The sequence below is a fragment of the Oncorhynchus masou genome, chromosome 8 (genome assembly GCF_036934945.1).
Source record: "Oncorhynchus masou masou isolate Uvic2021 chromosome 8, UVic_Omas_1.1, whole genome shotgun sequence".
NCBI classification, from domain to species: domain Eukaryota; kingdom Metazoa; phylum Chordata; class Actinopteri; order Salmoniformes; family Salmonidae; genus Oncorhynchus; species Oncorhynchus masou.
The window spans coordinates 39,952,418-39,971,247 of NC_088219.1; the positions used below are offsets into that span (position 1 = coordinate 39,952,418).

Here is an 18,830-nt window from a genome sequence, read left to right on the forward strand (position 1 = left end):
TCTATGGGATTGAGGTCAGGAAGTATGCTTGGGGTCATTGTCCATTTGGAAGACCCATTTGCGAACAAGCTTTAACTTCCAGACTGATGTCTTGAGATGTTGCTTCAATATGTTGCTTCAATATATCCACATAATTTTCCACCCTCATGATGTCATCTATTTTGTGAAGTCCACCAGTCCCTCCTGCAGCAAAGCACCCCCACAACATGATGCTGTCGCCCCCATGCTCCACGGTTGGGATGGTGTTCTTTGGCTTGCAAGCCTCCCCCTTTTCCCTCCAAACATAACGATGGTCATTATGGCCAAACAGTTCTATTTTTGTTTCATCAGACCAGAGGACATTTCTCAAAAAAGTACGATCTTTGTCCCCATGTGCAGTTGCAAACCGTATTCTGGCTTTTTTATGCCGGTTTTGGAGCAGTGGTTTCTTCTTGCTGAGCGGCCTTTCAGGTTATGTCGATATAGGACTCATTTTACTGTGGCTATAGATACTTTTGTACCTGTTTCCTCCAGCATCTTCACAAGGTCCTTTGCTGTTGTTCTGGGATTGATTTGCACTTTTCGCACCAAAGAACATTAATCTCTAGGAGACAGAATGAGTCTCCTTTCTGAGCGGTATGATGGCTGTGCGGTCCCATTGTTTTTATGCTTGCGTACTATTGTTTGTACAGATGAACGTGGTACCTTCAGGAGTTTGGAAATAGCTCCCATGGATGCACCAGACTTGTGGAGGTCTACAATTTTTTTTCTGAGGTTGATTGGCTGATTTCTTTTGATTTTCCCATGATGTCAAGCAAGGAGGCACTGAGTTTGAAGGAAGGCCTTGAAATACAGCCACAGGTACACCCCCAATTGACTCAAATGATGTCAATTAGCCTATCAGAAGCTTCTAAAGCCATGACATAATTTTTAGGAATTTTCCAGTCAACTTCTGACTTCTGGAATTTTGTGAATTATAAGTGGAATAATCTGTCTGTAAACACTTGCCAAAACTATAGTTTGTTAATAACAAGTAATGTGTGGAGTGGTTGAAAATGACTCCAACCTAAGTGTATGTAAACGTCCGACTTCAACTGTATATTTGTTACAGCTCAGTTAAAATAATCTCGGTCGACCAACTGCCTAGCGACCAAACACAGTTGAAGAATTGGGGTCAGCCCTAGTATACAGGTTTACACCCTGTACTGGTTTTAAAGTAAGGTGTGGAGTGCGGAGTGCATGAGTCATTCAGTACAGTTGAAGTAGGATTCTGGCGATGTTGAATGGCCTGGTGGCATCACTGTTCTGGTGTTCAGAGAAGAAAGACATAAAGGGAGTTAAAAACAGATTGCATTTGTCACAATGTTGCTTCCGTCTCCTTGCACCAATATTTTTTCCCCCGCATAGTCATACAGACGCTTATGAGAGTTCAAAGCTCATCCAAACCATTTCAACCTATTCAAAATGTCATATTGGTTAAATCTATTGTCTTGGACGACCATGATCCTCCCTAGTAAGGAGATAAGATATCTTATAGCTAAAGCTAGCACGTTGCTGCCGATAACAGATTGATTCCCATCATCCCAGTAAATCCATTCATGTGCTAGATAACAACAGGGCTTGCATGGATGGAGGGACAGAAAAGAATACGGCAGAGGACTTTAGCGTGTCCCCCCGGGCACGGGTGTTTGTTCACACACCTTTTCATCGTGTCATTGTGAGAAGGCCCTATTCACGGCCGAACAACACGCTTTAGTCCCTGTACTTCAAATGACCCACATTCTTAAAGCCGGGCTCTTTGACTGGGCTGACATGCGACACCACCACGAACCGCCTCGGACGTAACGCGAACCTTCCCATGTAAATGAGCGGCCTAGTTTTGGCTCTCTTGTACCCCGCCTTATCCAACCACCCTCCCTCCGACCCCCATACCTCGCACACAGGGCTCAGTTTAATCGAACCCATCATTTTTACGCAATAGCTCTTATTTTTCCCATGGTCAAATTAAATCACAGATATATGGAAGTCACGGAGCACAGATACAAGCACAGAATAATTGAATTATTGTGGATAGTCAGATTAATCTAATAGTTTGTTTAAAATGTTTACGTGCTTTTTAAGAAGAACAATTTCCCTAATAATCCTGCTTACATGGACATGGTCTGAAATCAAAAACGTTTGTTAATGCAGAAAATCGCCTAATCGAAATAAACATTCTACTACAGTGACCATGTTATTTTTGTGAAGCCTATTTGATTCTGAAATTGGACATATAAAGTTTCTGTGTGAAAACTATTTCTAAGATGCATACTTTCAGTTTTTCTAAACTCACTTAATTTGCGCATAACAGGGAGACTTGTGCTGCCGGTGTGGCACAGGTGCAGATCAAATACACCACTGGAGCGCCATTTAAACTGTTTATATGTCCTAATAATTTGAACGATTGAATTGAACGATTGTTTCGAAAACCAGGAATTTTAATCGACATGAGCTTACTTTGATTTTGACCGTATGCCGATGAAGATAAGCTATGTGAGGTGTTTACATGGCTATTTCCAATCTCGGACTACTGCCATAATCAGTTTAATATTGAATTATCAGTGTGCATGTAAACATACCATTTTGGGTACTATAAAAAAAATTGTATAGTACCAATAGTAGGTAGACTTTCCTCAAAAGGTAGTGTCCATTTTCTGAATAAGTCTGTGTGTGTGCACGGGCAGTAGCTGGTAAACGAAGATGCTGAAGAAACATACACTCTTAGAAAAAAGGGTTCCAAGCGGGTTCTTTGGCTGTCCCCATAGGACAACCCTTTTTGGTTCCATGTAGAACCCTGTGTTCTACATGGAACCCAAAACAGTTCTACTTGGAACCAACAAGGGTTCTTCAAAGGGTTCTCCTATGGGGACAGCTAAAGAACCCTTTTAGGTGACACTTTTTTTCCCCTGTGTGTAGCAACGGTTGCAATGGTATTATAAAAACTCCACTTTGTCTATGACAACCAACAGAAGCTCATCACAACACACCAATTCCTACATGTGTCTCTTGGGGTCAATCTTCTCCGGGTGAACCAGGGGCATTCCTGGAACACTAGTGGGTTTTGACCCCTGACTAACAGACTGGAGTTGACCTCTGACTAACAGACCGGAGTTGCTTCTTGTCAGACTATGGTTGACTCCTGACTGACAGGCTGATGTTGACAACAGAGTTGACTCCTGACTAAGCTCCTGTCGCTCCTCACTTGGTTCTCTGGAAGGTGGTCATGTCTTGTTGTGCACAGGGAGTTTCCTGGCCGGTGCAGCCCTACTGTGCAGCCATCACGCCTCTTGATGGCTCTCTCCTTCTCCCCCCTTTCCACCTCCCCGTTCTATCGGCTCATGTCAGACTTTCCACAGACACAGGCAGGCAGAGCGGAGGGGCCTACGAGCGGCAGAGCACTCACACCATTTAGCTTTATCCAAACACAGAGCCTCTTCACACTTCAACTGCACATATTACTGAAATGTAAACTTGCATACTTGCTAGGCATCGGTCACTACCTCTGGAGTTTGCTTTGGAGCAGGGCACTGCGAACAGAATTGTCTCGTTGAGCCAACACCCCTACAGTATAAATGGTCACAGCAGAGCAATGTGTTTGAAATAGCTGAAATGTTGACATTTTCCTAACATTCAAGACTTGTTTTATTGAGGTTTTACCTGAAATTGTAGTAACAGTCTGTTACATTCTGAAATTGCCACAGTAGCTGCCGGCTACACTGAGCCACGTAAAACTATGGAAGCCCATCCCCACCCAAAAAACATGTCAAATGTAGATCATACAAATAGGATATGTTGTAACAATGTATGATGATTTCAGAGGTGGCACCACAGGTCCCAGAGTGGTGGGGGGAATCCCTTTCATCACTCCACTCCACAGACTCTTCTTCATATCTCGCAGTGGGAATAGGGCTATTGTGAGAGAGAAGAGCCAAAGAGAAGGGCGAGAGAGCGAGAGAGATTGCAGGCACAAACAGAGAACAAGCGAGAGGGGGCGAGAGGATTATAACAGCTTGTAAGATTGTATAGAGGGAGCAAAAGAGTTGGGTGTGTGACTGAGGCCGTGTGAAAAAAGAAAATGACAGTGTGCAAGTATGTGTTCATTTTCTGAAATTTGTGAGAGAGAAAGAAGGAAAAAAGGAGAAAAACAACCAGGGAAGGAGAGAGGAGAGCTTGAGCCATGCATTGGAACCACATCATATACAAATAAGTAGCGAAACCATGGCTATTCCCACAGACAGTAATCAGGCTTGCTTAGAAGGGTAACCATGGTTATGTGCCCAATCAAAAGCCAGGTGGCCTGTCTATACTGGAAAGAACATACACACACACACACACACACACACAGGGCTGCTAAACGGTGACATCATTTCCTGTCTGGGTGCATTCTTGGGCCTGTGGAACACTAGATTCCGCCGTTCAGCAGCCATCCCATCCTCACAGACAAACCTGTTCTTCTCTCAGCAGCTCTGTGTTTGGGGAAAGTTCACTTTATGGGGAGGAGGAATATCGAACAATGGAATTTTCCCATTGAGCCATGGCCATCAGAGAGTGAGAGTTTCTTGTGTGTCTGAGGTGTGCTGCTCAAGTGTTGAATTGGGGAAAAGCAGTGGTGAAAAAGGACCCAATTGTCATACTTGAGTAAAAGTAAAGATACCTTCATAGAAAATGCCATAGGTAAAAGTAAAAGTCACCCAGTAAAATACTAACTGAGTAAAAGTCTATATTTGGTTTAAAATTGACTTAAGTCTCAAAAGTAAAAGTAAAAGTAAAAATCATGATAAATTCAGGTGCATTATATTAAGCTAACCAGACGAAGCCATTTTCTTATTTTCTTAATTTACGGATAGCCAGAGTTACGCTCCAACATTACTTACAAATGAAGCATGTGTGCTTAGTGAGTCTGCCAGATCAGAGGCAGTAGGGATGATCTGTTGATAAGTGCGGGAATTATTTTTTTATGTTACCTTTATTTAACAAGGCAAGTCAGTTAAGAACACATTCTTATTTTCAATGACAGCCTAGCGGGATAACTGCCTTGTTCAGGGGCAGAACGACAGATGTGTACCTTGTCAGCTCAGGGATACGATCTTGCAACTTCTAGGTTACTAGTCCAACGCTCCAACCACTAGGCTACTTGGACCACTTTCATATCCTGCTTAGCATTCCAAATGTAACGAGTACTTTTGGGTGTCAAGGAAAATGGATGGAGTATTCTCTTTATGAATATGTAGTGAAGTAAACATGAAAGTAGTCAGAAATATAAATAGAAAAGTAGAGATACCCCCAAAAACTAAGTAGTACTTTAAAGTATTTTTAAGTACTTTACACCACTGGAAAACATCTGTATTCTGCACAAAATCACTTCTGTACAAGTACAGTAAGCACTTGGTATCAAACTGAGGAGACAGTAGACTGACACATTGTACAGTACATCCTAAATGCAGACATCAAAACCTGATCGACCAACATTACAGCTACAAAGCTATTCTTTCCTACAGGCCTTACCACTTTACACACATCTTTTTGTGTTTTTCATATCACACTGGTTACTTCCTTGTAGTTACAGTACCCTGGTATAATGACTAATAATGCTAAGTGCTGCAGAAGACATTATCCCTCACCATAGACTTATCTAAACACTAGACAGCACACACACCAATGACCCCTCCACCACATTCTCTCTCTCTGTCACACACACACACACACACAATGTGGTATATGTTTCGTAAGGAAGAGGACCAGAGTGACCACCTCAACCTCAGTGTTGAGAGAGAGCCCTCCAAGTCCTACAGCCACACTCCCTTGCCTCTGGCAGCCCACCAATACTAAATACTCTAGTGTTGTACAGTACAGCAGACATACTGCCCTGCACATGGCAGACAGAGCGCGAGAGAGAGAGAGAGAGAGAGAAAATGAATGGACTGTAGCCTATCTGAGCATCATTGAGCCGCACTCTCAACCAGTTCCTGTCACTGCATTCGGGTACTTCCAAATTGCCCTGGCACATTCAACACATGCCACCGTGTACACTGAGATTGTATTTATTGCTGAATGACAGGAACCCCTTTCAGTGGAGCAAGTTATCAATGTGGCATTTACAGGGGTGTAATTTGGTCGTACAGTGAGCCTCATTATCTCAGGGAGAGCAATGGGAAAGACACACACGTACGCACACACACACACACACAAGTGAGCACAGTGTACACACACATGCACACACAGTAGAAGGGCCAAGGGAGAATGTACTTTATTTGATACAGGACAGATGATTTCAATCATCGTCGCATCTGATATAAGGAGCAGCACGCTGTACCTCATTACGCCCCTGGATCCGGAGAGTGGGAGATTTGGGACCCTGACCCTCCTCTGTATCCCAATCATGCCTTTCCCATTAGCCTTGCCTATTCTCTCATCTATTATCTGGGAGGAAAATACGTGACAGCGGGAATACGGAACACCCATCCGCTCAGATTAACTGGACAGGCGGATGGAGGAAACAGGCCCTGTTATGGAGGTTCCGATTAGCCAAGGAAAGAATTGCTAAGAGGAAGGTAGGCTGAGATGAAGAGACACAGAACGTGGAGAGACACTTAAAGGGGAGAGACACTTAAAGGGGAGAGACACTTACAGGGGAGAGACACTTAAAGGGGAGAGACACTTAAAGGGGAGAGACACTTAAAGGGGAGAGACACTTAAAGGGGAGAGACACTTAAAGGGGAGAGACACTTAAAGGGGAGAGACACTTAAAGGGGAGAGACACTTAAAGGGGAGAGACACTTACAGGGGAGAGACACTTAAAGGGGAGAGACACTTAAAGGGGAGAGACACTTACAGGGGAGAGACACTTAAAGGGACACTTCGCGTGGAAATTATTGTTTGACAGATTATTTCGAAATGGCAAAAGTCGATGTCAAATCAAATCAACTTGTATGGGTCACATACACGTGTCTAGCAGATGTTATTGTGGGTGTAGCAAAATGCTTGTGTTTCTGACAAGTAATTTCTAACAATTTCACAACATATACCCAATACACACAAATCTAAGTAAGGAATGGAATTAAGAATGTATAAATATATGGATGAGCAATGTCAGAGCGGCGTAGACTAAGATACAGTAGAATAGTATAGAATACAGTATATACATATAAGATGAGTAATGCAAGATATGTAAACATTATTAAAGTGACTAGTGTTCCATTTATTAAAGTGGCCAGTGATTTCAAGTCTATGTCCAGGGGGGAGAACAAGTATTTGATACACTGCCGATTTTGCAGGTTTTCCAACTCACAAAGTCTGTAATTGTTATCATAGGTACACTTCAACTGTGAGAGACGGAATCTAAAACAAAAATCCAGAAAATCACATTGTATGATTTTTAAGTCATTCATTTGCATGGGCGGTAAACAAATTGAAGTGGGTCTAGGGTGACAGGTAAGGTAGAGGTGTCCTTGACTCGTCTCTCAAAGCACTTCATGTTGACAGAAGTGAGTGCTACGGGGTGATGTCAAGAGGAGTTTGCGTCCCATGCCATATTTTATGTAGATCTAGCTATGTCCTAATAGCAAACCAATAAGAACTGTCTAAATTCCCTCATTTCATTCAGTGTCTATTTTACCCCCATTTATTTAGGGTTGTGATATAGTTGGACAGAAACAGTCCCTTATCCATTGTAAATGTGCCAATAGATAGATGAGGGATGGTGTCTTGTGGGTCAATTGCTTATAATCACTGTATTAGGCCAGTTTTATAACTTCCTGGGGACCTATTATTATAAGTCTTCACATGACACAACGTTCAGCTATTACTCATCCCAGTCACCCCTAAACAAAGTACCTGGCTAAGAACAAGACCCTTCGTGGTTTGTGTCTTGAATTACTGAAAGACCAAAACTAAAAGGCAACAATAAAAAACAAGGTATTTGTTGTGGGTTTTCAGTTTGACAGTTCTTTAGGACACAAACCACATCTTGTTCTTAGTCTGTTCAGACTAGAGGTCGACCAATTAATCGGAATGGCCGATTAATTATGGCCGATTTCAAGTTTTCATAAAAAAATCGGTATTTTTGGGCGCCGATTTGACAATTTTTAAAATTATTTTAATATATATTTTTGTATACCTTTATTTAACTAGGCAAGACAGTTAAGAACACATTCTGATTTTCAATGACGGCCTAGGAATGGTGGGTTAACTGCCTTGTGCAGGGGCAGAACAACAGATTTTCACCTTGTCGGCTCAGGGGATCCAATCTTGCAACCTTACAGTTAACTAGTCCAACACAATAACAACCTGCCTCTCTCTCATTGCAATCCACAAGGAGACTGCCTGTTACGCGAATGCAGTAAGTCAAGGTAAGTTGCTTGGTAGCATTAAACTTATCTTGTAAAAAACAATCATAATCACTAGTTAACTACACATGGTTGATGATATTAGTCCTATAATTCCTATAATAACTACAACCTAAACCTTCTTACCTGGGAATATTGAAGACTCATGTTAAAAGGAACCACCAGCTTTCATATGTTCTCATGTTCTGAGCAAGGAACTGAAACGTTAGCTTTCTTACATGGCACATATTGCACTTTTACGTTCTTCTCCAACACTTGGTTTATGCATTATTTAAACCAAATTGAACATGTTTCATTATTTACTTGAGGCTAAATTTATTTGATTGATATGTATTATATTAAATTAAAATAAGTGTTCATTCAGTATTGTTGTAATTGTCATTTTTACAAATATATATATATATTTTTTAAATCGGCAGATTAATCGGGTATCGGCTTTTTTGGTCCTTCAATAATCAGTATCGGCGTCGAAAAATTCTAATCGGTCGACCTCTAGTTCAGACCCTTGCTCTCTTATTTTTTTCTACCTATAAATCCATGGAAACATTAGGTAACCTTCAACACCATTACAAAACACTGCCTTGTAGCCAAATGTACAATACCGTATATCAATTACACGTTTGACTGAGAACACACGTATACTAGCAACATTTCTCATGGCAGTGTATAATTAAGAAATCCATCCATTCATGTTTTGATAACACACCACTCCTTTACTTTAGTTTCTCTCCTCCTTTAAATCTGGAAATTCCTGAATGTAAGTGTATTTAATTGACTCATGTCACTCTGAGTAAGCTCATACTAAACTACTTTGCCATTCAAACCCACATAGATAACCCTGGCAAGATGCTGAAAGTCAACTGGTCTTCTTCTTGAGAGATAAATCCTGCTTTTCTTTTAAAGCTGGGAGGAGAAGACATGCTCTGGTTATGTCTTTCAGTACTAAACCAGGTGACATTCTGTATGCGTTACGCATACCTCTTCTGTGGTAGTTGTCTGGGGTATGGTACATCACAGCTTGTATCATTAAGAACAAGTTACTCATCCACCACAGCTATTCTTCATCAGACACTTAGAAAACAGGGATCCAAAATGGTTCTTTGACTGTCCCCATAGAAGAACTCGTTTTGGTTCCAGATTGAACTTTTGGGTTCCATGTAGAACCGTCTGTGGTTCCATGTAGAACCGGGTTCTTCAAAGGATTCTCCGATGGGGACAGCCAAAGAACCCTTTTGGGTTCTAGATAGCACCTTTTTTCTAAGAGTGTAACAAAGACATATGGGGGGGAGGGGGGGGGGGGTGAAAGTTTGACTTTGTTTTTTGAGAAACAGCACAGACAAATATGGAGCAGTACATAAAGCTACCAAAAAGACACAACAATAACCACAACACACGCACAGTTGCACACACACACACACACAAAACATTACACGAAGCCGGCAAAATACAATGACACACATTCAGTTTCCCCAGTCACACGCACAGCGTATCAGTAGGGAGCGTGTGAAACGGTGGGGCCCCCTCCTCCCAGGGAGTACAGGAAGGCCCAGACAATGCAGAGGCTTCATGCCGGGCTCAGCTCCTCTCTCTCTCTAGTCCTTCTAGTCAAGGCCGGGCCCAAGAGCCACTGGGTCGTATCCGCTCTGGCAGTTATTTATACTCAGGGAAGACACACACACACACACACACACACACACACACACACACACACACACACACACACACACACACACACACACACACACACACACACACACACACACACACACACACACACACACACACACACACTAAGTTTTCTCATGGGGGTAGGGTTCATTGATTACTGTACCATAGCACATTGTGTTTGTGTGTGCCTGTGTGTGACGCTGGGTGTGTGACGCTGGGTTGCAGTGAGTGACATGTTAGGTTAGTTGGTTAGTTGGCTTTCACCTCAGTGCGAGGTGTAAACAACAACTTTTGTGAAGTTAGTTATGACAAAATTCCTGCTCAAAGCCAAACACTTGTGGTTGGTGACATGACTGACAATGAGACTGAGTGACCACAAGGAGTCTGACTCGATGAAGTGTGAGAAAGAAGTGCACTGTAATGTCTAAGAGTTGTGGTAAGGAGACTCAAACAGGTGTTCCATAGAGTTAACTACTCTTTACGGACAAAGAGTTGGACTTTCTGTGAAACTAGCTTCGCGGTAACACCATACTTAGCCAACTCAACCTATTAGACTGAGTTGACCCTTTTTTGCCTTCATTTTAGAGCAGAGTTATGTTCTTTTTTGCCCGAGTTAGAAAGGAATGACACAGATATAGGTAGGCTGTTGAAAGTGCGGCGCGAGAGAGAGAAAGATGGGAAGACGGAGAGAAAGAGAAGAGTGACTCACTCACAAATCTCTTTAGAGAATCCCGAATCCATTAACTTGTTCCAAAGACAATCACATTAGCTCCTTAACAGGGGTGTCTCCAAGTAAAAAGCTATTTGAAGCCCCTGGACACTTTATAGTCTTCTCCATAAACACATCAGAGGAAAAATTCAGACTATGTGTCTGGGCCAACAGATCTACAGGGCCTAAGTGACTATCTCAACGTGTGATTTATGTCTTTGTAAACAATATCCCAACCTATGAACAAAGGCTGGGTCTCGTTCAACATCCTCTGAACATTTGAGCATTTTTTGGGTCTAAGATCTAGGAGGGAAAAATACATAGAGAACTATGGCAGAGTTGCGAGACACCTTTGAGACAGTTTGAACTCAAATTTTAAACAGAAGTGTGGCCACTGTCAATGATAGCATATGCCCTCCCAGTCACGGTTACGGATGTCTGTGTTCAATTCAGACTGGTGATAATTCTGACATCACAAACTGTCTGAGTTTTCTTGAATTCAGCTCTAGTTGAACTAGTCGGCTACTTTACTAGTTCAGTAGATCTATACTTTACTAATACAGTCAGAGAAATGTGTTATTTACACTGTAAAGCACTGTGATGGTAAATGAATCCCCAAAGAAACAAACCACGTAGTTTCCATTTGACTATGTTATTTATTAATAAATACCTGGTAACTGATGTACCATGAAATAAAGTACAAGGTTCACTAACTACACTCAGTGGCCAGTTTATTAGGGACACCATCCCGTTCTCGAAAATGGTTCGCTACTCGAGACAGTGAGTCACGTGGCCTTGGCTTGCTATATAAAGCAGGCAGACAGGCATTCAGTTACTGTTAGATTGAACGTTAGAATGGGCACAACGAGTGACCTAAGCGACTATGAGCGTGTCATGATTGTCGGTGCCAGGCTTGCAGGGTTCCAGTATCTCAGAAATGGCTGGCATCCTGGGTTTTTCACGCATGACAGTGTCTAAGGTTTACTGAGAATGGCGCGACAAACAAAAAACATCCAGTTAGTGGCAGTCCTCTGGGCAAAAACAGCTCGTTGATGAGAGAGGTAGAGGATGGCAAGACGAATCCTGGTTCCTGTTGCGTCATGCTGATGGCAGAGTCAGGATTTGGAGTAAGCGGCATGAGTCCATGGCCCCATCCTGCCTGGTGTCAATGGTACAGGCTGGTGGCGGCGGTGTAATGGTATGGGGGAACGTTTTCCTGGCACACGTTAGTTACCTTGATTGAGCAATGTTTCCATGCTCCAAATAATTCAGGTTTTTCTGGAGGGAAAGGGGGGTCCGGCCCGGTACTAGATGAGTGTACCTAATAAATTTGGCAGTGTACGTATCCTGAGTAACAAGTCATTGGTGGATGACAACTGCATCAAACAAATCGGTCTACTGTAGTGAAGGCAATTTTAGAATATAAGAGCAACTTCAAACACATCAAACACGTCTTGGCATGTTCCTCAGCTTGAGCGGGTGTCATAAATGCCAGCTGTCTGTCTGTCTGTCTGTCTCTCTCTCTCTTGCTCTATGTGTCTACAGGAGCTACAGTACACAGGAAACTGAGTCATACATAAGGGCAACAGGTGCATTTCCTGATAAATCTTGGTGACCACATGACGTCAATCTAACATTTACAACAGATAAACAAGTCTTTGTCAAAGGCTATTAAGTGGCTGAGATCTTTGACGGCCTGGAACCCGTGGTTGAGTCAATAAAGGAACATGTCACCTTCACTACTCCTTATCAACACTTTGAATTTAGGAATTTTGAGTAACGTAGAATGAATTTCAAAGTACGTAGAATGTCTCTTCAATGGCGTAAATATTAAAGCATCACTTCCTTTGTTCTGATCCTTATAGTGTCAAATTACATTTGACACCGTCACAGCTGTTCCCCACATCCTTCCTCTTACTTTCTGAGGTTTGATATGAACTCTAATTGACAACGGAACAGAGAGACGTGTGAGTGAATGTTGACACCTGCCTTCTTATTACAATGCTTGCACTGGGGTTGCATTGTAATGTAGGCTGTAGTCTGCATGTGACTTCTCTACTTTATCCATGCAGGTGCTTGCAGTGGAATGTAAGAGGTGTCAGCCTGGTACCATTCTATTTCACTATACCAGAGATGGTATTCAAAAATACAATCCTTAAATGCTTTTGTGTTACCTTCAGAAACACAACCAAATGATTATTTTTGCCACAGTATATATGATATTTATTACACTCTTAGAATTTTGGCAGTCAGAATGACTGCTCATTAGATTGAAAGGGGGGTCCCTCTCGGCCCAGCGGTTCTCGTGTTAAAGAGACATATTCTAAAATGCGGTTCTAGTGTTAAAGAGACATATTCTAAAATGCGGTTCTCGTGTTAAAGAGACATATTCTAAAATGCGGTTCCAGTGTTAAAGAGACATATTCTAAAATGCGGTTCTCGTGTTAAAGAGACATATTCTAAAATGCGGTTCTAGTGTTAAAGAGACATATTCTAAAATGCGGTTCTAGTGTTAAAGAGACATATTCTAAAATGCGGTTCTAGTGTTAAAGAGACATATTCTAAAATGCGGTTCTAGTGTTAAAGAGACATATTCTAAAATGCGGTTCTAGTGTTAGAGACATATTCTAAAATGCGGTTTTCGTGTTAAAGAGACATATTCTAAAATGCGGTTCTAGTGTTAAAGAGACATATTCTAAAATGCGGTTCTAGTGTTAAAGAGACATATTCTAAAATGCGGTTCTAGTGTTAAAGAGAAATATTCTAAAATGCGGTTTTAGTGTTAAAGAGACATATTCTAAAATGCGGTTCTCGTGTTAAAGAGACATTCTAAAATGCGGTTCTAGTGTTAAAGAGACATATTCTAAAATGCGGTTCTAGTGTTAAAGAGACATATTCTAAAATGCGGTTCTAGTGTTAGAGACATATTCTAAAATGCGGTTTTCGTGTTAAAGAGACATATTCTAAAATGCGGTTCTCGTGTTAAAGAGACATATTCTAAAATGCGGTTCTAGTGTTAAAGAGACATATTCTAAAATGCGGTTCTAGTGTTAAAGAGAAATATTCTAAAATGCGGTTTTAGTGTTAAAGAGACATATTCTAAAATGCGGTTCTCGTGTTAAAGAGACATTCTAAAATGCGGTTCTAGTGTTAAAGAGACATATTCTAAAATGCGGTTCTAGTGTTAAAGAGACATATTCTAAAATGCTGTTCTAGTGTTAAAGAGACATATTCTAAAATGCTGTTCTAGTGTTAAAGAGACATATTCTAAAATGCGGTTCTAGTGTTAAAGAGACATATTCTAAAATGCGGGTTTCGTGTTAAAGAGACATATTCTAAAATGCGGTTCTAGTGTTAAAGAGACATATTCTAAAATGCGGTTCTAGTGTTAAAGAGACATATTCTAAAATGCGGTTCTAGTGTTAGAGAGACATATTCTAAAATGCGGTTCTAGTGTTGAAGAGACATATTCTAAAATGCGGTTCTAGTGTTAAAGAGACATATTCTAAAATGCGGTTCTAGTGTTAAAGAGAAATATTCTAAAATGCGGTTTTAGTGTTAAAGAGACATATTCTAAAATGCGGTTCTAGTGTTAAAGAGACATTCTAAAATGCGGTTCTAGTGTTAAAGAGACATATTCTAAAATGCGGTTCTAGTGTTAAAGAGACATATTCTAAAATGCGGTTCTCGTGTTAAAGAGACATATTCTAAAATGCGGTTCTAGTGTTAAAGAGACATATTCTGAAATGCGGTTCTCGTGTTAAAGGGACATTCTAAAATGCGGTTCTAGTGTTAAAGATACATATTCTAAAATGCGGTTCTAGTGTTAAAGAGAAATATTCTAAAATGCGGTTTTAGTGTTAAAGAGACATATTCTAAAATGCGGTTCTCGTGTTAAAGAGACATTCTAAAATGCGGTTCTAGTGTTAAAGAGACATATTCTAAAATGCGGTTCTAGTGTTAAAGAGACATATTCTAAAATGCGGTTCTAGTGTTAAAGAGACATATTCTAAAATGTGGGACATATTTTGCTGTTCTAGTGTTAAAGAGACATATATTCATATTCTAAAATGTTCTAGTGTTAAAGAGTTCTAAAAGCGTTTAAAGAGACATATTCTAAAATGCGGTTCTAGTGTTAAAGAGACATATTCTAAAATGCGGTTCTAGTGTTAAAGAGACATATTCTAAAATGCGGTTCTAGTGTTAAAGAGACATATTCTAAAATGCGGTTCTCGTGTTAAAGAGACATATTCTAAAATGCGGTTCTAGTGTTAAAGAGACATATTCTAAAATGCGGTTCTAGTGTTAAAGAGACATATTCTAAAATGCGGTTCCAGAGAATAGGCCTATGTTTTCCACGTGACCAATATCTACCGTGAAGTAGCAGAAACAATCACTCTGTTGACCAATAACCTAAGCAACACTTTTGAACTTGTTCTTCTACTAATATAGAAGTAGTAGGTAGGCCTACAACTCCTTGATGGTTGTCTTCTTTTGTTGTTGACCTCAGAGATGTCCTGTCTGAACCCACACCTAGATAACATGTGTAAAAGAGTGCGGGCTGGGCACGACTAGATTGATGCCATTGATCATCCGTAAATCGGTATTTACTAAAGGGACACGCACATACACTGCAATCATTTGCAATCGAGAGGGGTTAGGGGGTTTGAAAGTCCTCCGCCATAGTCCCCTAGCAACAAGCACTGACTGGTGAGAAGACTCCAGAAGTTTCTGTAGTTTACAGGAAAGATAAACAATGACATCGCCACACCAGAAAGCAAAGTCATTTTGTCTAAGTAGCGGAGCAATGCATGACTTCAAACTTGGATCTGGTGATTAGGCTATTCTGTCCAAAACAACCCCTGGGGCTGACTTGTAGAAATGGAAAAGTGATGTCCTTTTGTGTTGCCTACCCCTACCCAACTGACAATAACCATTAACCAACTGACAATAAAATAGCAAATACCTCCAACCAATGGTTGTGTGGCAATAAATTAATCTGTTTGAATGGTATTTCCATGAACATTTCACACAAATTGGTTGATATTCCAAATCGTCACACATTTAAAAACAATCCCAACGTATTGATGTCTATGAATTTCTCATATTTAGTGTCAAACCCAAATGGTCTTTTATCCAAGGTAAAGTGTTTCAGGTTTTACTGAGGCCATATTTATAGTGTCAGGCTTTGGCACTGCACGGCTGGAAAATACAACAGCACAGCACTGAATGGCCCTTTCTGTGTGGAATAAACTTTACACTGGCAGGACTTACTACAACTCTAAATTAAATATATAGGCATGTGTTGTGTGTGTGTGTGTGTGTGTGTGTGTGCGCGCGCTTCTGTCTGTCTGTGTGCATGTGTGACCTAGGAATCTAGGACAGTTCAAATTCATTTTCCGCAATGTATTCATGAATATTGAAGCTGTGATATTATGCAGACCACATTTCTATGCATACCAAGGGCTCTGTATACTTTGAGACTTCTAATACAGAGGTGCTAAACCATGTTTTGATCAACATGGTGGCTTACATTGAAAGGTAGGCTTCGGCTATACTGTAGTTAGCTGTGTAAGTCGTAAGTAGGCGTACCCCCAGTGACATCAAGGTAATATCTAGCCGCTACATGAATATAAAAAATATAATATACAATCATATAATTCAATCATGACTGCCATTTAGCCAATGTTTCAAACTGTTATAAGACACCAATTTAGAAGATGCCAGCAGGGTCTGGTTTGTTTGACCCAATGTCCAAGACAGTGCTGATGCCTGGGGGCTGAATTAATAGCGTGGGATCATGTTCGGCACCAGATGGTGACTGTTGTCAATGGGGGAAGGGTTCGAAATTATACACATGTACAGTAGAGTCGCCTACAGTATAAACTTCCAATACTGTGTCCCAGTAAACAAACACACACCACTTCAAATGCGCAGCAGTTATCACGCCATGGTGTTCAACTCCACGTGGGCTACAATTTGAGACACTTCCCGAAAGTTATAGTTTAACCAATAAGTATTGAGAAATGTTATCTAATGGATGGCTGAGATTGCAGTAGTCTATTGCTTCTCTTGATCAGCAGGCGCAGCGGCTGCCTGAGCGTGGCCCCTCGCCCGAGAGCAAGTTATACACTTCGGGTAAACTTAAGTCTTCGTTTGTAACAGGTTATATAAAGTATTTAATCTCCATAGCATCCATTGGCTACTATTTCAGCCCGGAGTAAAAAAAAAAGAAAAAAATACTTTGTATCGTTCATACTTCAACTAATCACTTCAGTTCAACCAGTGGTCTTGACAGACTATAGGCTGCAATTATCGGCGACACACATATCGAATAAAGTGATTACACGTCTCACACATTTCGGTGTTATCAAAACATAATAGAACATAGTTTACTATGTGGCACTGTACAATATTTTATTTGCTTACCGAACTTTTGATGAACGTCAGATTGAAGTTCATCTTGGAACCCCCGAACTCAAGCGACTATCATCCGAAATTCAACCTCGTTATGAAATCTAAAACTTCCTCTAAACACGACTACTTACAAAATAAAAACATTGTAAATAAAAAATCCGCTATTAAAACATCCGGTTGTTTCCATGCATTTAGTTATAAATAAATAAAAAAGATACTGAAGAGGTGTCAGCCTTGAGCACTCTCACTTGGGACAGTCCCACGACCAATGGCATTCTTCTTTCAAAGTCAGTACTCTATACTCATTGACGTCATGCCCATACACCAATCACATAACTTCATTTGGAGTGAAAAAAACAAGAATGTCACTCCCAAGAGTTAACTTCGAAGTAGGTTGACATCAATAAATATAATATTTTATGCACGTTGGATAGAGTATTTTTTACGTCTTTACATTTGAGTCATTTGCAGACGCTCTGATCCAGAACTATTTACAGGTGCAATAATGGTTAAGTGCCTGGCTCAAGGGCACATCAACAGATTATTCCCCCAAGTCGGCTCAGGGATTCAAACCGGCTAACGTTTAATTACTGGCCCAACACTCTTAACCACGAGGGTACCTGCCATGTACTTCATTCATTCCAACATTTTGTGTTAAATATATTGCGTATCACAATGTTTGGCGATAATATCAAGTGTACTACATCTGAACCTTCTGTAACGTAGTATACTGCTCTCGGAACACCTGATTCACGAGGCGTAAACAATTGCACCCTGGGTAATTCCAACACTTGATTGCTTCTTTAAAGTAACTGTCCAGTGCTTCCAGATTTCTATGAAATATGATCAATAATTAAGTACAATATGAGTGAAATTGTTTGCCTTCCATATGATTTTTATTAAGTACATGTACGTTAAAAAGCAGCTTTTCTGTTTTGGAATGGTGTGACCGTACCCGTACCCCACCAATGGTGTGGGCGTATACTGGTCATCAAAAATATTCACATGTGTCGACCGCTGATTGACCAGCTCATCCTCGTCAGGAGGACGACATTGTCCTCTATGAGGAAGTAGCAAGCATTTTTGAAATGCTCTGTTTGAGGTGGGATTAAAAAATGATTTTTCTCCAATTCATGCTTTGGCCACAATTACGATTATAGGATGAGTCAACAACATACATTGGGTATGAGTTAACAGATATAAACTTTTGAAAGTGAGATTTTCACTGGATCGTTCCTTTAAATCGTAGGATCCATTCTGCCAGTGCCAGAGAGTGAGGCAACAGTGATATTGTGCAATCAGCAAACCTGTGACTTTACTCAAGTACAGCGTAAATAATTACGAGGTCAGTTCACTGGCTAGCCTACTTCCCTTTCATCTGTCTGTGAAGTATTTTTGACCATAAAATAAAAGAAGTGAAACTTAACTTACAGTAATTTAAATGAATCTGTTTGAACAGTATTTTCATGAGAAAGACTCTCAAAATTGGTTGATATTGCAAATTGTCACATATTTAAAAACAATTCAAACCTATTTATGTCTATGAATTTCTCATATGTAGTGTCAATGTAAAGTGTTTCAGGTTTTCTGAGACCATATTTAAAGTGCCAGGCTTTGGCACTGCACAACTGGAAAAAGAACAACAGCACAGCACTGAATCGCCCTTTCTATGT

At 40.7% G+C, this 18,830-nt stretch overlaps 1 protein-coding gene across 1 annotated transcript in view; it reads right to left on the bottom strand.

Moving 5' to 3' along the window:
• The window catches only part of LOC135544662 (tumor necrosis factor receptor superfamily member 10A-like), a 38,598-nt gene extending 21,184 nt beyond the window's left edge, over positions 1-17,414 (bottom strand). Inside the window, exon 1 of the mRNA XM_064972450.1 lies at positions 17,170-17,414. Coding sequence (XP_064828522.1) covers positions 17,170-17,202 — 33 coding nt within the window. The 5' untranslated portion in view covers positions 17,203-17,414. The remainder of the gene's footprint in view (positions 1-17,169) is intronic.
• Positions 17,415-18,830: the final 1,416 nt, after the last annotated feature.